We start from the raw sequence: 20,492 nt of genomic DNA on the forward strand, positions 1-20,492 counted from the left end.
ATCCTAGGGGACAGCCTGAGATGAGAAAACAGGCTTCTATGCCTTGAAGGGAAGGAGAGGGGAAGTGGAGTCCTGAGGGTGCAGAGGCTAAGCAGATAACGCCAGGGGACTTCTGAGGGAGGGGAGACTGGTTGGTCATTCCAGAAATGGAGTAAAAGGAAGCTTCCTGGCAGAAAGGAGACAGCTCCCAAGACAGGTCTATCAGACTAGTCTGAAAGATCTGAACAGCCGTGTTTGCTGGAGGGAGACCATGTCAGACCACCCAACCTCCAGAGATCACTAGGAGGGACAACCCGGTCCCTGCTGCTACTGGTGGCCCACCAGAGTGCACATTCTCAGCTGCTGGACACAACACACATGTTCGAAAGCCAAGTGCTGGTACACGGGCTTGGGAAGGGTCCATGCAGGACACCAGGCTTCAGTCCTTGAGTAACTTCTGCCTTTTAATGCTATGTCAAAGCCCCTTCCCCCCCAACCCAGGACGGACTACACCTCTGAAAATCCCTGATTTTTTTTTTTTTAAATTTGTTTGGCAAAAGACATCTCCATGCTCTGTGGCCTCTTAATTTCGTAGATGGTAAAGTGCAGAGAATTAAAGAATCAATGGGCAATTAAGGAGGCACTGGCAGGTTCTGGCCAAGAGCATATTATTTATTTATTCGGCCAGCTACACTCATTTTTAAAGAGCTAACTTCCATTTTGTTTCTGACATCAAAAATAAATCAAACTAAAAACTGTATACATCATAACTGGAAAAAAAAATCATTTGCATGGTATGTCGCCCCTGAAGCCTCCTCAGCGGCCGACCTGCAAAAGGAAATTTTGTCGGTGTCAGAAAAAAAAAAAAAGAAAAAAAAGAAAAGAAAAGATGAGATGAATTCATTCGGCACTGGCCTTCCCTGAGGGTACAGATGGGATCGAAAAGACAAAAATAAGGTTTTAATTCACTAGTGATTTTCCCACCCTGTCTCAAGCTTCTTTTTGATTCTGAGCATCCATTTTCCTGGGTCGTCTTGGGAAGGTTGCAAGATTTCAATCCATTAACACAGTAGTAGGCTGGTGAAATTTCAGAACAGGCTGAGCTGAACAGCCACAATGAGGACACAAGCTGCCCTGGGGCTCCCGGCAGAACTCAGACAGCTATGATTCAGCTCCTAGACCACGATCTGTCGCCCTAAAGAAGGGGATCTCTTTGAAGAGCCCTCTTTTTCTCTCCTCCACTTCCCCTTACCCGACTTGGGAGAAAAACAGCGTTGCCCCCAAGCCCATATCAGCTTTCTGATTTTGGCCAGCTCCTCGGCATTAGTTATACCTGCACCAATGACCTTCTTCCACCCTCCACCGCCCTTTTTCACTCTCCCTTTCCCTGACTCCTCACCCCTCCCCAGCAAGCGCTCTGGCTTTCTACAGGCATCTACCCCGGCGGCTACCCCAAGGTTGATTCTAGGACAGTGGCTCCCAAACTTAAGACTGCATCTAAACTACGTAGACAGAGTGCTACACGGTTCTCGTTCAGTAAGTCTAGGGTGCGAGCAGGGAATTTGCATTCATATTAAGTTTAATACTGAGACAGTGCTTGGAGAACCTGTTTTCAGTGATGAGGCCAAGGGAGGGGATACCTATAGTAGCTTGTGCTGTGGCTCCATCTAGTGGAAACATAGCGCAATAGCAGCAGTCTGCCCTGTGGCGTGCACAAGACTTAACTGCACTCCTTTGAACACTTCAAAAACACATTCTCTTTTAACGGCTCTACTTTTTAAGGTAGGCCGTTTACTGTTTAAAGCACTCTTTCCATCCTCTGAATAGGACAATTAAAAACTATGCCCTGCCCAATGTGGATGAAATGAAACAGGAAACTGGGTGTTTTGAGGGTAGAAACTAAACTGATTTTGATAACTGTCCCTCAGAAACATCTGACCTAAAGCATGACACTGCATGCACACATGGCAGACAGCAGAACATCACCCAGATTACACAATAACTAGCTCTAAGTCACCACAGGAACCAAGAACTCCATGTTGTCTCAATCCAGTGGGGAAGCGTACCACTTTAGAAGAAACTCAAGCCTGGGGCTATGGCTGTTGTAAAGAACCTACTGCAGCAAGCTCGAGACCCTAGGTTGACTCTCAGGCACCACCTAAATTGGGTATAGTGGTTACACCTGTCATCCCAGCCTTGGCAGTTGGGAGACAGAAGTGGGAGGAAGGTTAACCAAGCAGTGATGGTGGACAACTTCAATTCCAGCACCAGGGAGGCAGAAGCAGGTGGATCTCTGTGAGTTTGAGGCTGGCCTGGTCTACAGAGCAAGTTCCAGGATGCACAGAAAAGACCTGTCTCAAAAAAACAAAAAGAGGGAGGAGGGGGCTGGGGATTTAGCTCAGTGGTAGAGCGCTTACCTAGGAAGCGCAAGGCCCTGGGTTCGGTCCCCAGCTCCGAAAAAAAGAACCAAAAAAAAAAAAAAAGAGGGAGGAAGGAGAAAGAAGAGGAGGAGGAGGAGGAGGGAGAGGAGGAAGAAGGGGAGGAAGAAGAGAAGGAATAAAAAAGAAGAAAGTTGTTCAAGGTTATCCTTCTAGTTTAAAACTCAAAGAAAAAGTAAAAGAGAGGGTCACAAGTTCAAGACTCACCTCAGCTACCTGGACTGTGGAGTGAGTTCAAGGCCAGCTTGGACAACTGTATCAACATAGAAATGTAAACAGAACTGACATTGTAGCCTAGTAATAGAACACATGTGTATCTGCCCCACCTCAATACTGAAAACAAGGTAAGTTTCAAAGTTCCATTCTTAAGAATCTCTGTTTCAGGCTGGAGAGATGGCTGGGTAGTTAAGAGCACTGACTGCGGGGTTGGGGATTTAGCTCAGTGGTAGAGCGCTTGCCTAGGAAGCGCAAGGCCCTGGGTTCGATCCCCAGCTCCGAAAAAAAGAACAAAAAAAAAAAAAAAAAAAAAAAAAAAAGAGCACCGGCTGCTCTTCCAGCGATCCTGAGTTCAAAGCCCAGTGTCTCACAACCATCTGTAATGAGATCTGATGCCCTCTTCTGGTGTGTCTGAAGACAGCTACAGTGTATTTATATAGAATAAATAAATCTTAAAAAAGAATGTTTCAATGGGCCTGTGCCCAGCCACTTGCAAGCATTATAGGTAAATTGAAGCAAATGCTTGAGCCTCTAGTGTGAGGCAGTCTGAAGGGCAGTGATCTCAAAACCATGTTCCCTACCTAGCACCATCCAACAGCAGTCTGAGCCGCACTCGAACTCATGACAACACATGTTCATTAACCTCCCAGTAAACATCAGAGGGGCAGGGGCGGGGCTGGAGAGGTGCCCCAGGGGTTCAGAGTGTCACCAGTTGTTCTTCCAAGGGATCCAGGTTTGAGGTAGCTCCCAAGCACCTGTAACTCCAGCTCCGGGGGCTCTGACGTCCTCTTTCGACTTCTTCAGGCACCGGGCAGGCATGTGATACACAGACATACTTGCAGGCCAAACACTCATCTGTATAAATGATATTTTTTTATGGCAAAGGAGGAGCCAGGCTCTTGGTTTGGTTGGTAGAGTGCTCGCCCACCATGACTGAAGCCCTAAATTTGGCCCCTGGCACCGCACAGCCAGGCGTGGTGGTATACACCTGTGCTCTCGGCACTTGTGAGGGGAAAAGATCAGAAGTTCAAGATCACCCCGCGCTGACATGGGCAATTCAAGGCCAGCTTAAGCGACATGAGATCTCCTATTGAGAACTAAATTAGACTGACTGAGCTGGGCACAGAACTGGGCACAGAACAGGACATGAGGGAACTGTAGGACCCAACACGCATCCTATCCTCACCTTTTGAAGGGATATGTGCATGTTCGAGAAGGTATCACATTCTATGCTCCAGATTCCCGTGCATTTATTATATGCTAAAGGTGACAACGGGGTAGTAATATTCCAAAGCTAATGAGTGCTGTATCCTCAGAGGCTAAAAACATCAGATCCCCTGGAACTGGAGCCACCTGAACCCAGGACCTCTACAAGAGCAGTGCGTGATCTTAACCACTGAGACACCTCTAAACTCCCACCCCAGATTTTTTCATGTGGATTCCAAGGTTGAGAATCCCCTGTTTGTAAAGCAATCACTTTACTGATTTATGCATGTAGACCCTCCCCCAAATAATCTTTTAAAATATGGATTTTTATTCTGTGTGTCTGCATGTATATGTGCATACACGCATGTGCATGTGAGTAGACACAGAGGCCAGAAAAGGAAGTCAAACCTCCTGTAGTTGGGGTCACAGGCACTTTTAGCTGGCCAGTGTAGGTGCTAGGAACTTGACTCTAGTCCCCTGAAAGAGCTGCAAACATTCTCAACTGCTGAACGATCTCTCCAGCCCCCAAAAGGTCACAATGTTTAATTATCTTAGTGAGTAGCTTCACCGCAGACCAGTGAAATCCGCTCATGCGGTAGGTTTCAGGTAAGTATAATACACAGCCAATATAAACCATCATGGCCCTGGGGAAGTACTCAACCTTCGATGAACAAAGAACAGACTCCGAGTCCCTCAAGTGAAAGTAAATGTCTGGGTGCAGGGGCTTGTGCTTATGGGGACCAAGTCACTTAGGAACCTGGGCACCCAAGCACCCATAGAGAGCAGAGCCTGGGTACCAGAAGACACAGGTTCAAGGCCAGGCCCAGCCTATTGTGAGCCTAGTCCCTACCACCCCAAGGGTTCCAGGACCCCACAGAAAAGGGAAGAAAGGCCCCCACTTAGGCTAGCGCCATCTGCTATAGACTCATTGGCACACTTCCGCAGAGAGCTTCCTGAAGGCTCTGGGTCTGTCTCAGCTTTGTAGCCGTTAGCAGGCTTGGCGTACGTGCACAGGCACTTGGTGCAGAAACCCATAGGAGCAGTCAGAATGCCTTGCCTGTCATCCTGCCAGGAAGACCAGAGAAAGACAAGAACTGCATCCCGGCTCAGGGAGGAAGAATCAGCCGTCCTTGCCCAGAGCACCGGGGGTTTCTCCAAGGCCGTCTGTCTCCACCAGATGTCAGTTGGGCCTGCTTCTCTAAACAAACAAGTCAGGATCTCACTGAGATTATATTCTTTGTAAAGATACAAGTCAACCTCCTTGAGAGGAATATCCAGTTGGCCCCTGTTTGCCAAACAGATTAACCCGAAATCAAACCTGGCAATCCTGTTGAAATTCACCTTCACTTAAAAATGTATAGCCATAGTACGGTGTGCGCACTCATGCCATATAGCCATGTTCATGTGAGCGTTCATGAGAGCAGAAGCACACGTGTGGAGGTCAGAGAACAACCTCAAGTGTTGGTCTTCTCCATCTACCCCAAGACAGGTAGGTTTGCACACTGCCCCACCAGGCTAGCTGCCCAGGGAGCTTTCTGACGTTTCTGTCTCCCCCTACCCTCCCCCCACCCCCAGCGCACTAGGATTATAACACCCAGCTCTCTGTGGGATCTGAGGATCCAAACCTGGGTCCTCGAACCAGCACTCACTCATCAGCAACCACCTTTTTTTTTTTTTTTTTTTTTTTATTTAGAAAAGAGAGGGTTATGGGAACACAGAATTTGTGCTAAGTCAAATATGGTGCACAGGTGGCCATGGGGCCAGAGTGCTGTCTTCAGAGAAAAGGTTGGAAGGTTGGGGTGGTGGTGGTGGTGTCTTAGTCAGGGTTTCTATTCCTGCACAAACATCATGACCAAGAAGCAGGTTGAGGGGGCTGGAGAGATGGCTCAGTGGTTAAGAGCACCGACTGCTCTTCCCGAGGTCCTGAGTTCAAATCCCAGCAACCACATGGTGGCTCACAACCATCTGTAATGAAATCTGATGCCCTCTTCTGGTGTGTCTGAAGACAGCTACAGTGTACTCATAGATAAAATATTTTTAAAAATTAAAAAAAAAAAGCAGGTTGGGGAGGAAAAGGGTTTATTCAGCTTACACTTCCACATTGCTGTTCATCACCAAAGGAAGTCAGGACTGAACTCACACAGGGCAGGAAGCAGGAGCTGATGCAGAGGCCATGGAGGGATGTTACTTACTGGCTTGCTTCCCCTGGCTTGCTCAGCTTGCTTTCTTACAGAACCCAGGACCACCAGCCCAGGAACAGCACCACCCACAATGGGCTGGGTCCTCCCGCCTTGATGACTAGTTGAAAAAAATGCCTTTCAGCTGGGTCTCAAATGGAGCCATTTCCTCAAGGTAGGCTTTCTCCGGGATAACTTCAGCTTGTGTCAAGTTACACACAAAACCAGCCAGTACAGGTGGCTTGAATGGGAAGGGCACTAACTTGATGGGGGTTAGGTGTGGCCTTATGAGAAGAAGTGTGCCATTCATTGGAAGAGGGTTTTGGAGTTTCAGTTGCCCGACGTAGGACTTCAGCAACCTCTCCAGCACCATGTCTGTCTGAGTGCCGCCATGCTTCTCACCATGACGATAATGGACTAAACCTCTGAAACTGTACGCTGGCCCCAGGGAAATGTTTTCCTTTGTAAGAGGTCATGGTGTCTCTTTACAGCAATAGAAAGGTGGCTAAGACAGGGGTCTAGAGTGACATCACCGAGCAGTTGACACACAAACCTCGTCTGGCAGCTTATGGCAATTCTGCCTCACCCCTACCACCATCGTGGCTTAGCTGAAGCTCTTCTGTGTCCTCTTCACTCTGAAACATGGCTGACACTGGGCACAGGATGAAGGAAAGCAGGACTGCCCTCTTACCTGCGACCTGTGACACATACCGCCTTACCTCAGCATCAGGAGGAACCCTATGTCCACATTTAAGTCCTACAGGGCTGAAGGACTGTTGTGGAGTAGAAAGGATTCTTGGCAAAGGGGACACCCAGTTAACCAGAGATGCCCAGTCAAATAATGGTGCTTGTCAGGTCAAGACGACACACATCACGTCTCCTGCCTTGGAAAATCAGAGTGCCCACTCTTCGATTCCTCAGGGGCGGGGGAAATGGCTCAGGATGTGCTCTTGTCACTGGGGCATCAGTCCCCTGGCTTTGGGGGTAGTGCCTGAGACGGCCTCTGTCTACCTGTAGTCTCAGGTCCTCCAAAGTTGTCTAGCTTCACACACTGCAGTGGCCTGTGAGTTCCTACCTGCTCATTCCATGGCAGTCTGTAGGCCTCAGGCTGGGAGGCACGGCCCTCCCGCTGAAGGGCCTCTTCACTCTGAGCCTTGCGGTCCTTCAGTAAGAATGAAAAGGAGGCCTCAGATCCACAATCCAGGGACCCTCACACTCCCATGCTTGTTACCTGGTTTTCTCACCTCAGTAATCACCAGTAAAACACTTTAATGGAAAAAAAAGGGGGGGGGAGGTTCACATGTCCTGATCATAACAAATCAGACATAGTCCAAAGGGAAGGTGAGTCAAAACCAAAGGCTCAGGGGTGCTGTGGAAGATACAGGTGTGCAGTGAAGATGGCGGACAGTTGGATCAAAATGTGTTTTAAAATGACTGGCTTAATGTCACAATTCAGAAGTCTGAAGGCAATCTAGGGGCACACACACATGTAATTCTAGCACCCAGGAAGCAGAGACAGGATTGAAGTTTGATGCCAGCTTGGCCTACATAGCAAAACTTCACGCAATCTTAAAAACACTTCCCGAAACATGCCTTTAAAACTACTGCGTGTGTGTGCGATGTGGACATGTGGAGGTCAGAGGACAACTTTGGGAAGTGGTTTTTCTACGTCCACCCTGGATTTTCAACTGGGCATTGAACTCAGGTCTAAGGAGCCATCTCCCAGCCCATAATCATGTTTTTGACACATTACCCACCATATAGCCCAGGGTGCTTCAGTTCTCCTGCTTGTATAGCAAGACCTGGCCAATCTATAGCGTTTACAGTAACGATCTGTGTAAGGGTGCTGGGACTGGCGGACGGTCTAGTATTGCTGTCTGAGAGAGAAGCCACAAGCCAGTTACTGGTATGGACTGGAGACACAGAAATAGAGACTGCCACAGAACGTCCACACCAGTTATCAAACCGTGGACTTTCTTTTTTTTTTTTTTTTTTAAATTATATCTTTATTTTCTGATACGAGCACACTGTAGCTGTCTCCAAACACACCAGAATAGATGGCTGTGAGCCACCATGTGGTTGCTGGGAATTGAACTCAGGACCTCTGGAAGAGCAGTACAGTGCTCTTAACCGCTGAGCCATCTCTCCAGCCCCCCCCCTTTTTTTTTAATGTATTTATTTTTATTCCACGTGGAAATGTGGGCACTGGGAAATGAACCCAGGTCCTCTGGAAGAACAGCTGGTGCTGTTAACCGCTGAGCCATCTCTCCACCCCTTAATGTTACAACTTTTTTTTTTTTTTCCGGGGGGGCTGGGGACCGAACCCAGGACCTTGCGCTTCCTAGGTAAGTGCTCTACCACTGAGCCAAATCCCCAACCCGGACTTTCTTGTTAATGTTTTTCTTACACGATTTAAGCGAAAAAATATCAAAATTTCCTTCTTTTTAATTGCAGTTTTTGGGAAACTGTCACAGTGAGGAGTCAGGTTCTGTTTTTAAATAATTTATTGTTTTATGCACATTAGTGTTCTGACCACCCACCAGTCCGTGTGAGGGTGTCGGGTCCCCTGGAACAGGAGTTACAGTTGTGAGCTGCCATGTGGGTTCAGGAAATTGAACCCCATCAGGTTGTCTTTCTACTGTGTTTTACCAGACTGCCCTAGACATTATCAGCAGAGTTGATTTTTCCTTCTAGGTCATCTTACATAAAGAGCACTCACCCTTTGGCTCAGATGTTACAAACTTTTCCTGGCTTGATTCATACTTGACTTTTAAGCCTTTCACAGAAGCAAAACCATCAATGGCCCTGTATTCCCCTGTTCCCCTATGATCTAAAACTATCCCTCTGGCCGACCATTTAAGTACTGGCATTTGTCAGGGGACATAAACCTAGGTGAGCATGGGGTTCCTTGCTACTTAGATAAGTGGTTAACAGCACTTCGACTGGGGAGTGGCTGGCCTTGAGACTTGGCTCTGCTCTGTTCTGCTTTAAGTAGCTCAGCCAGGAAGGGTTCCTGCCTCACAGGCTTGTGGATTCCGTATCACCACAGCACGGCACAGATCACTGTGGGAGTCCTCTAGTGTGACGGCTGTAAGTGACTTCAGTTCTCAGGAGCTGGATGCTGGTCTTGGCATAAGCAAAGCTATACTTGCAGTAGCAGGTAACCTAGAACCTAGGCTCTGCAGTGACCAGCTACTCCTGTGTCTCTCAGGGCTCAGAGGATACTAACGCCAGCAGTGAGCTGGAAGAAACAGTACCATCGAAGGGCAGTCCCCAAGATTCAGTCCCCGAGATTCCACCCTCACCCCCAGCAGTTGGCTGGATCAGGCTAAGATGCCTTTGATGACCCCTAGTAACAGGAGTCTCAGATAAACTAACTTGGAAAACCCCAAACGCCTGCTCCTCTGAAAAGTGTCTGTCTTTTGTAGGGTTCATACCTTCATGATTGGCCCTCCAACCTCCTTTTCTCCCGAACTCCCAACCACGCCCCGTAGAACCACCCTCCAAGGATGACTGAGACCTTAAGATCTGAGAGACCGAGAACCTACATCCTCCCCAGACCCTATGGCGTTGGCCAGAGGAGCCTGTGTCTCTATCCTCTACCTTCCACAGCCTTTCTCTACACCACACCCTGTGTTCTCTCAATGCAGAGGCCAGAGGAAGCTGGGCTGCCACCTGGTGGGAGCAGGGGGAAGAGCAGGCCAGAATGTCTTCTAAGGTTTTGGGTCCTCCCTTTCTTTCACCGTGGCCCTTGAGAGCCACAGCTGGACCCTCTACCACACCACTCGCCACTACTCCTTAGTCCCAGCCCCAAATTTCTGCCACCACTGAAGAAAAAAAAAATGGACTCAAGGTTATAGTTTATACAATTCAAAATTTATGTAAAGTCCATGATACTTAAGTTATTCTTAAATTGCACAATGCTAAAGACAGCCTATAAAAGTCAAACACACCACTGCAAGGTAATCCAATGAAGGTTTTTTTTAAATGCGTACAGGAAAAAAAAATCAAATCCCCAATGACAGTCTCCCATACAGCTTCCTGTCTGCACAGAAGCTCAGGGCCCCTGGCTGGAGCAGCAGGGGAGTTAGTCCCACTCCATGGGATGGGTGGACTTGTGGAAGAGTTTTAAGTTCCCTTTGTTCTCCAGTGTGTCTTGTACAAAATATTACATTTTTAAACATATTTACAGAGTTTGCACAAATAGAAAATGGTTACAAATTACAACCAGGCTTGGCAAGATAATAGCTTCCCCTCTCCCCACTCACTGGGGTCAGGTGTGACAATCGCTCCTTATTTACACCTATGTTTAAAAAAGTCTTGAGTTCCCAGAGACCCGGAGGAAGTATATAAAAACTGCTAAACACCGTCAACTCATCCAAGTGAGCCACACAGGGAATCCATACCGATTAGTCCGTGTCTCACTCCCTGAATAAAGACTCTGAAATTGACCCTCTCAGCCAGCCCCACACCCGCCCTGGCCTGCCTGCTGCAGTGTGTGGGGTTTGGGTGGGGAGAGGGGAACGGATGGGATGGGAATGGGACAGCCTGGCTGAGAGACCTCCCGCCAGACAGCCTCCAGCCAGGCTAAGCCAGCTGGCTGGTGAAGCGCCCGCCACTCTAAGGCTTTGAAAGGATACCCAGCTCCTCCTGGGAGGAGTCTCCTTCTCCACAGGACTACAGAATGGGGAAAGAAGACTCAGTGAGAACAGTGTTCGTTACTCTGCTGTTAAATCTCTGTCCTGGGTGCCAAACCCAATCTCAACAGTGCAAAGAAGACCGAAGCAGCCCAGGAGCCACGGTCAAAGGCTGGCATAGCAGCTGTCTACCCACTGTGCCAGGCCCCGCTCCACCAGCGACCGGTTTATCAACACCACCTGGAAAAGAGAGTTTTCTTGAGAATTCTGCCTGGTACCTAGGGGCTAGGTCTCAAGCAAGCACATCTAGCTTCATGGCACTACATGACACTAATACCATCACTCCCAACCCTGATGCCCAGTGTCCCCTGAGTGGCACTGGCCCACGATCATGTTGTCTAAGAGTGGCCAAAACTAGTTCCCAGTCAGCCTGTGCTGCTGACAGCAGCTTGGGTAGAAAGGGGCAGACTCACTTCATCTCCAACCACACTCCATAGCTGAATCAGAGGAAGGCCAGTTGCACTGTAGCTTGTCACCTGGAGGGACATGGGGCATAAAAACATCTTAGGCTGTACACACTTAAAACTTGAGACGAGTTTTACCAAGTAACCTAGACAGGTCTCAAACTCAAAATTTTCCTGCCTTAGCCTTCAGAGTGCTCCAATTAAAGGAGTGTGCCAGGCCTGGCTTATGCACTTCAAGCTTGCTGGTCACTCCAGCCCCATGACCATAGGGGTCTGAAGGAATTTAAGTGTCCGATCTCAAGAAGTCGGGACACTTAGCTGCACTAGGCAGGAGACTCCCCTGACAGCCCCTGGCTGGTCTCCAGCCTCCTGCCCCCCTCCCACACCTGGGCCAGTCTCCTGCTCTCTGCCATGCACCTGGGTCAGCCTCCTGTCCCCCACCCCACCCCCACCCCCCCACCCCCAGACACACCTGGGTCAGCCTCCTACTCCCCCACATACACACACACCTGGGCCAGTCTCCTGCCCCACCCCCACCCCCCACCTGGGTCAGCTCCCTACTCCCACCACACATCTGGGCCAGGTTTCTGCACACCCCCCAAACACACACACACACACATACACACCCCTGGGTCAGCCTCCCCCCTCCCCCCCACGCCTGGGCCAGCCTCCTACTCCCCCACACACACCTGGGCCAGCAGTGCTGTATTGCCTGTCATCTCACTCATGGCTGCGTCTGCCTCGGGTGAAAAGTGATCATCATCTAGAAAAGAAGAAAAAGACAAAACAGTTCAGACGCCCTCTGGGGCAAAACAGTCTCGTCACTTATAGGCTGCTCCAGACACTGCAGACTGCAGGACTGTGTCTAGGACAACCACCTTACCAGCTGAGTCTATGCCTCTGTGACTCACGTGGGTAAACACAGGGGAGCCCCAGCTGCATGTGCCCCCCAAGGCATAGGGCACACAGGATGGGGGGGTGAACACATTTGTGTACTTCCAACCAAACCCGCAACGCCCAGAAGACAGAAGGGCGGGCATGTCTACTTTATGGGCAAAGGCTGATCCCCAAAGGGCAACGGGCTCCCACATGCTGGATTACAATTAGGCAGCATTCTAGTCCCAGCAGGGCCCAGTGTGGGTGGACGTCCTCTAGTGGGCAGGACTCAGGTGGCTCGAGTATAAAGTGACAGATAAGAGAACAGGCCAAGGCAGGGAGCAGGAGGGTGGGAGGAGAGCTTTAAGCTGTGGTGGGCAAGTCTTGTGATGAAGCAGGGCTATTTCCGTGGGCTGGCCAGACTGTTAGGTGGACAGCACAGAGACGGGTGGGGAAGAGGGGGAGGGAGGGAGCCTGCCGGTGCTCTGGCAGGACTTCAGCCGCTGCACCACACCCCCCTTTTTTAAAGAAAGACAGCAAACTCATGGCAATGCCCCTGCTTTGGCCTCCTGAATACTGAGATTTCAAGTGTGCAGCATCACGCCTGGTTACACTGAGGTAAGTCTTGAGCACTTAAACGGCTCTGACACAACAGGATCTGAAGGGGAGAGGGCAACGGGTCAGACAGACTTACCTACAGCGTGAGAAGCTGCGATCTGACCACTTTCTACATCAGTACACATGTGACTCCCACAGCCACCCTGACGTGTGAGCGCCACCCTATCGTGCCAGAGGACATGAGCCCAGCACCCGTTCTCTAGCAATGCTCTCGGTCTTAGACACGCAGGTCAGCACAGTCCCCACCCCACCCAAGGAGTGGAGATTGTGCCAAGCAGTGTGCTGGCCCCGAGCCTGTCCCCTCTGGCCACATCCTAAAAAACCTCGTGGAACCGCAGGCTGGCAGCTGGGTAAAGTGCAAAGCAGCAGACCCTGAATGAGGCCACAGCAGCTCTGGCTTCGCCTGGGGACTTGCTAGAAATCTGAGATCTTAGGCTACTGTGTCACTGCTCCGCACTGGCCCCTGGTATTCTCAGACCCGGCGGCTGCTCCCTGGCGTTACTTCTGGCACTGTAGGGCCATATAGAACTAACACTAATTTATCTCAGCGGTGGCTGGTTCCAGTGTGCACCACACCATGTTAGCCTAGCTACCTTCTAGCCCCAGGGGTCCCTCCAGTCCCATTGCTAGTTGCCCCGGTCAGCCCTGGCCAGCCAGGAACTCTGGTCCCAGCTACCCGGTAACATCAAGACTCAACAAACTGTAACCCAACAATCAGATTTATGTGTTCAATAGTCAATCTAAGATACATCCACAGAATAAATTCACTGCCAATTAATAAAGATAGAAATTGCCCACCTAGACAGGATAAAATTGACCTAGACCACCTGGATCGGAATCATCTTCCTCCACTGTCTCTATCTTGATTCCCCTCATTCCTCCTCCTCCCTTCTTCCTAGACTTTTCCCCGCCCACCCTTCCTTCTCATCCAATGATAGGCTTCACCTTATCCTGGACCCGCCTTGCTGCATAATGACATCATCCGACACTGGGCCTCAGTCTAGACTATTCAACCAGAAGCTAACAGTGACAGCAACTGTCTACACAGGCGATAGGCGAGGGCCCCAGGCCCCAGTGTTCCTCACCCCCTCCCCCAGCAGCTGGGGGCTCGCCTGTTACCTGACAGCGGAACCACACTGTCCAGAAGGACTTCTGCTCCTTGGAATGGCAGGGTCACAAAGTCAGACCTGGAAAGGCAAGGAAGGGATGGGTTTAACATGGCCAACAGCATCTGACCTCAGCACAGCGACACCTACAATCCAGGGTGACGAGCACACCTGACTGCAGATGGACAACTGCTACAGCCTGGCTCAGAGGGTAAACTCGGGTGTCTCTCACTCCACATGCCTGGCACTGGGGCTCCTCCCACTGAGCGGCTTCCTGGTTCTGTGAGGCTGAGGCAGGTCAGCACCTTTGTCTACATCTGATGTGAACACAAAGTTGGCAGCAGGAGGGGAAGACTCCAGCCCCATCTGAAGCTGGGCAGAACTGAGCCATGCACCCATGCCATGCAGGGGTGACTTGTGATTGGCCAAGGAGTCCCACTCACCTAATTTGCCGGAGCACGTCGACTTTCACCCTCTTATATCCACCATAGTCCACGTAGCGAATCTCCACCTCATTGGTCTCCTCATAGGAGGCCACTACTTGGGCTCGCCACCAGGCCCCGTCCGCACCAGGGGCAGCGCAGATAACCGTTACTGCAGGGTGGGAGGACAAGTGTGTGGGACACGTCTGGCCTAGGGCAGGGCTGTGAGGGCTACCCTGGTCATTGCTCCCCACCTTCCCACATTGTCAGAGGCATGCATTTCCACAGGGAGGGGACAGGGACAACACGAATCCTCCACAAACTCTCTCCCGGAGCCCAAGACAAGCAAGGGAAAACCCAGGACATGGGAAATCCAGCTCAGCACATCCCCAAAGCTACCCAATCCTGAAGGACCTTCAGTCTGGGTCCATGACTCTGAGATGTAGCCTAAACCTAGTACAATACAAAACTCACTGAGCAGGAGTGAGGGCCTGCCCTATGTGTGTATGCATGGACGCGGAGGCCGGATATGACCTTCCTCAGATGTTGTGTCATTCCTCAGATATTGGGCCTTTTAAAAAAAAATGCTGGCTGGTCAGTGAACTCCAGGAGTCTGACTATCTCTGCCTCCTCAGGGCTGGCGCACAAGCATACTATACACAGCTTTCCTTCCTTTCTTCCTGTGAGAAAATCAAACTCACATCCTGTGACGAACATTCACTAAATTACCTCCCAGCCCTGGGCCTAAGGAAGTCCCCGGAGAGAATCAAGCACTGCTAAGCTTAGTGGCCCAGCACCTAGGACCTGGTCTACCTGACTCCACAACAACCCCAACAGAGAGCCTGGCAGAAGGACATCCTAGGTCTATAGCTCACACCATTGAGCCTCTGCCTCACAAGTACAGAGTGCCCCAGGCAGCCGAGCTGGGCAGGGTCAGGTACCGATCACGGCAGCACCTCTAGCATCTGCTGCAGCTAACTACACCTGGTCCTGATGCAGGCGGCAAAGCCCCAGTGCAGCTAGCTAAGCTTCCACTCCAGTTTGAGCTTGATCTCGGGCTAGATTACTGGAGAATCTGATGAAAATTAAAACCCCATTCTCCCAAAGGGGGGAGGGGGCTACAGATAACTTCAAAGCCCACGAGGAGACAGGAGGCATGTTTTGCATTTAGTCCCCTACCCACTGATATAACAACAAAGGCACCAGGACACCCCAGCCCTGTTCAAGCTGCCTCAACAAGTCCCTTGTTTGAGAGATAGCGACTCACCCAGACCACTGCACAGGTGACAAGCTACACCCGAATGCCCCACATGACACTCAGCATCTCCACTCTACTCCCTGGTGGGCAAGCCTGGGTACCACTCGGTATCGCCCCACTTAGAAGACGCAACACCCAGTCTGGAGAGGTGGTTCTGTGGTTAGGAGCATGTGTTGTTCTTGAAGACCTAGGTTTGATTCCTCGACCGACATGGTGGTTCACAACCCTCCATAACTACAGTTCCAGGGGACCCAAAGCCTTTCTGACCTCCATGGGCACCAGGCACACATGTGGTGCACATACATACATGCAGGCAAAAATACTCACGAATAACATAAAATGAATGAATCTAATCTTAAAAAAATGTTTAGGTGGGGTTGGGGATTTAGCTCAGTGGTAGAGCGCTTGCCTAGGAAGTGCAAGGCCCTGGGTTCGGTCCCCAGCTCCAAAAAAAAAAGAACCAAAAAAAAAAAAAAATGTTTAGGGTTGGGGATTTAGCTCAGGGGTAGAGCACTTGCCTAGCAAGCGCAAGGCCCTGGGTTCGGTCCCCAGCTCCGAAAAAAAGAAAAGAAAAAAAAATGTTTAAAAGAAGACGTAAAGTGTCAGGGCTATGATGAGTCCACCCATCAAATCGCCACTCCAATCCTACTGCTTTGGCCGGTCAGTGAAAGTACGAGCTAGCACTGGGCTAGCCAGAAAACTCACTCCAGTATAATTCCATAACGACACAAGAATTTAAGGATGCTGTCACACAAGGGAGCCTGAACAGTCTTTTCCTGATCCAGACCAAGGCTGACACGGGCAACCCTCCTTGCCTACACGTCTTGGCCTGACCAGGAGCCAGGACTGTCCCTGACTCTCCAGGCAGCACTTACTTTCCACTGGGGTGGGCAAGGTGGGGATTCCAGGCTGAGAGTAACAGAGGTACATCTGCTGGTCCAGGCTGCGCAGTGCGTGGAAGGTGGGGTGTGTGTGTTGCTGTACAAATAGGTGCCCAGCATTGACCTGGTTGACCACGATGACTTCCACAGTGATACCATCAGGCAGCATGAGCTGGAGAAGGAAGAGGCAGCCAACACTATATCAGTTATTCTCATGTATGGGGTACGTCCCGAAGCCCCAGGGCAAGTCCAGGAGCTGGCACAGTAACATGGCACCCAGATAACAGAGGTCTGTGGGCTGTTGCATTGTAATACCGAAACCTGCCATTAGAGGCAGCATCACCTCGGGATAAGATAAGGGAGACCCCTAACCCAAACTAGGCAGCCAGAGGCCAACTATATATGCAGTGCTGACGACTCCTTGCACAGGCTGGGCAAGGGTCTATCTCCTGGAGCATGCAAGCAATCAACCCATCACTCACTCCCTCCCTCCCTCCCTCCTCCCCCTCCCTTCCACTCCTTCTGGAATTTTTAGTTCATGCTCACTGAGTTCCCTTGACTTTTTCCTTTCTTTTTAAAAGATTTATTTTATTTGTATGGATCTTTTGCCTACACGCATGCACACGCATACATATACACACATATGAGTGTGCATGCACAGACCATGCACATGCCACCGCCATGGATTCCCTGAAACTGTAGTTATTAGACAGTTGTGAGCTGCTGTGTGGGTACTGGGAATTGAACCCAGGTCCTCTAGAGGAACAGGCAGTGCTCCTAACTGCTGAACCATTTCTCCAGCCCCCTTCCCACTTCTTCTTTTTTTTTTTCTTTTTTTCGGAGTTGGGGACCGAACCCAGGGCCTTAAGCGCTCTACCACTGAGCTAAATCCCAACCCGCCCTTCCCACTTCTTTTGTTGAGTCTAAGTCAAAGAAAGCAAGTGGGAGTGAGCAGTTTGCTCAGAACAACATGCCGGAGAATCCTGGGTGAGCTGCTTCAGGCCTCTTTGGACCTACAGTTGACTCTAGAGCTTGGAAGAATTTCCCTGTCTCAGAAAAGCAAGCAGCAGCCTCAAGGCAGGTCCCCTGGTGTCCTATTCAGTCCTCTGTGCCTTCTAATTGGCTCCTAGATCAATCGCATCCTATCCACCTCCACCTCGATTCACTTTGGGGTGGGGTCTGAATGTGTGCTCATCTGCTAAGGGGCAGTGCAACAGGTCCTAGCAGAGGCTTCTAAGAGCCCCATGCTTGGCACCCTTTTCCCTGACGCTAAGCTATGGCAACAAAGCAGGGCTCTGAACACAGGAAGGTTTGGACTGTGCCTTCAAACCTAGTGGCCCCAAGAACATCCTTTACTTCTATGGGTCCCTGTAGCCCTGCTGACTTCAAAACACCTGGAGTCTCCTCCCCAGTCCCACTGAGCAAGCAGAACACAAGGGAAGGAAACCACCCACACTAGCCATTCCATTATTAAGGAAGAGAGGCCACAGCCAAGCCTTCTGAGAAAGCCTCTAATTCAGAAGTAAAGCATGGAGTGGAGCCTACCCCATTCCCTAATGCCCACAGTGGAAGAACCCTACCTCCACCCCCTACAGCACAAGGGTCTCTGGTTGGGAAAGACAGAGGTGAAACACCTACCATCCTAAACAAAACCCGAAGGGGCAATCTTCCTGAAGCGGCTTGCTCAGCCTCTGAAATGCAGTGAACAGTGTGTGGCCCACAGAACTGAGCCATCTACTCTCAGCAACAAGGGGCCCAGCAAGGGCCAGGGGCAGGCCTGCTCATCGCTCTGGAGACAGTACCTTCTCTTCTGCCAACTTCTTGGGCTTCCAGGCTAGGGACTCTGCATTTACCAACTAAAATCCAGGCAGTTTCTGAGGAGAGGCAAGAGGAGGGAGTCCTTTGCCAGGGCCACTATTCAGCCCAGCTGACTACAAAGAATGTAGCAGTCCATCTAAGCTCATACAAATCCTTATTGGCAGACCCTACCCAGGCCTCCTCAGAAGTCCCACACCCAGTCACCTAGCTCAGTCTTCCATAGTCAAAAGCCCAGAAAAAAGAAAGCATGCCCAGGGCAGGAAAGGAAGTATAATCCTCCTAGTATGGGTTCAAGAGGCCCTGGCTTCTCACCAGCACTCTCTCCTGCCGTCAGAGAAGACACCGGCAGAACTGAGTGGAGGCCAGAGCAAAGAGCACACACACCCACTGGCCTGCTTAGCCCACGCCAGGAGCCTCCACTGGGTAAGAGTCAAGAACTGAGATCCTGTAGAGCATGCTCACCCACGATGTCATCGGCAGGGAAGGCAGTGCCAGAGAAGGCAGCGGTGGTGCATAGATATTGGTGAGGTTCAGCTCCTTAAACTTCTTCCCAATCAAGTTCAGAGCTTTGTCCACATGATGCTGAGAGCCTACAGGTAAGGACAGGACACAGCCTCTGTGGGTAAAAGAAGAGTGACAGCAAACACAAACCCACCCTCAGGCCTCTTTGGGATTCTCGCGTGCAAGGGTTTCTAAGGTGCCAAACACTGGCTTTGCGTTAGGAATGAAGTCACTTAAATCCACTCCCCTTTGGTCCCCATGCTTTGAACACACCAAGAAGCTGGCAGATGGGAAAGGCACAAGTGGCCTCAGCCAGAAGGTACCTGTGACTGTGAGGGAAATGTGGATGACAGGCACTGTGACCCAGGACCCTGGCCCTGTCACTGAGCACCCACCCTGGCTAGACAGAGACATGGTGCAGAGGGGCAGTCTCCCACAAGCACCCGAACCGGAGGAGTCTGTAGGAAGACACCCAGCATGCCCTCTACCTAGAAACCCACAGTTTCTATTTAAAAGCTAAACTTCCAAATGGACAGCTGCAACCAGGAAGCTACTGCCTTGTGTTGAATTCAGGCGAGGGAGCCAAGCACAGGGCACCACCGCCACTGACCTTCTATGTGGCAGATCTGGATGTTCTGTGTGTAAGGCAGGGTGGAGATGTAGATCTTGGCACCAGACGTCTGCTTCAGAAAACTCACGTACCGTCCCTGCTTGCCAATCAGTCGACCAACTAAATGCTTCCAGGGAAAGAGAGAGGTAAGGATGACAGGAAACCAACTCCTCGCTGCCCAAGGACCCAGGCTTAGTCAAGCTCACACCATTCGTTTCTGTCAGCATGTATTTTTCAGAACTGTTCTAAGCACTTATGCTCACTATGTACCTACGGATAGACAACTTTATCATCTTCCACATGAAGAGAAACAAGCTGGGACATGCTCTGGAACCCACACAAGCCCACACAGCTGCTAAGCAGCTGAAGGGGACAGCCTGGCCCAGGACTCAGCATCTCATTCTAACAGTATGTCCCAGACCAGGAATATTACAGTACCCCTCCTACACATGCATGCACTCTTAATAATCCACTGCTCTAAGGGCTGACTCTCATTCTGAACATCCCTGCCACTCCAAGTCCACCAGGGGCCACAGACAAAAGAGCTGGTTGGACAACGAAAGCATGAGAACACTCAAGACTCCCACCCCACCACTAAAGAAGAGCAAGTACATACAAGTGCCCAGTGCACCAGAACTCCAGGCAAACAGAAGACGCCAGACTTAAGCATAGTGTAAGGCAAGCCCTGCAACAATTCCTAATGACCCCAGCCCTGGAGGGTGGCAAGGGACATGGTCCCTACTCACCCAGAGCCTGCCTCACTATGCCCTCTGTGACCACCGAGGGCAGGATTGATAACAAGGTCACTAGGGAAAGAAACTACCACGGGAGCCAGCAGCCCGGGGTCAGCCTAGGAGTCTTGACCCAAAGTTCAGACTCAGCTTGGAGCCAAGTGCCCTGGGGATTAAGCAGTCTGCCAATTACTTTTGAACCCCAGTGACAAACACTAGTAAGCGGTTAAGTTCTAACAGCAAGGGGCTAGAAACTACTTAGGCGCTGGGGACTGGTGAAGCACCTCGCATTCCTACGATGAACAATGCAGTTAAAACAATGTTTTTAAAGACTAGCACAGGAAAATTAAGTTGCTAAAAATTTAGAAGTATTAGTTAAGACACCACAATCTTGGCTTGTTTAACAATCACAGGGTGTGAGGTGAGAGGGAACACAGCCGCTCGGGGTTGGCCTGCCTGCCTGCCTTTGCTTCTGCCTCAGGCTTTCTGTACTCTACAGCAGCTGACACTCTGCCCAGTTATCGAGTCCACCTCACAGTGCAGAGCAGGGAGAC

General features: G+C 50.5%; 1 protein-coding gene across 10 annotated transcripts in view; it reads right to left on the reverse strand.

Moving 5' to 3' along the window:
• Positions 1-9,870: 9,870 nt before the first annotated feature.
• The window catches only part of Akap1 (A-kinase anchoring protein 1), a 33,135-nt gene continuing 22,513 nt past the window's right edge, over positions 9,871-20,492 (reverse strand). For 7 of the 10 annotated variants that reach the window (XM_006247068.3, XM_063268270.1, XM_006247067.5 and 4 more), the window contains 8 exons: positions 19,208-19,334; positions 18,559-18,686; positions 16,273-16,450; positions 14,161-14,311; positions 13,731-13,798; positions 11,807-11,880; positions 11,127-11,189; positions 9,871-10,893 (listed from right to left, as the gene is read on the reverse strand). In XM_006247068.3, the coding sequence (XP_006247130.1) occupies positions 10,819-10,893; positions 11,127-11,189; positions 11,807-11,880; positions 13,731-13,798; positions 14,161-14,311; positions 16,273-16,450; positions 18,559-18,686; positions 19,208-19,334 (864 nt within the window). In that variant the 3' untranslated portion in view covers positions 9,871-10,818. 10 annotated transcript variants of the gene reach the window in all.

This window comes from Rattus norvegicus, chromosome 10, assembly GCF_036323735.1.
Source record: "Rattus norvegicus strain BN/NHsdMcwi chromosome 10, GRCr8, whole genome shotgun sequence".
Lineage (NCBI taxonomy): Eukaryota > Metazoa > Chordata > Mammalia > Rodentia > Muridae > Rattus > Rattus norvegicus.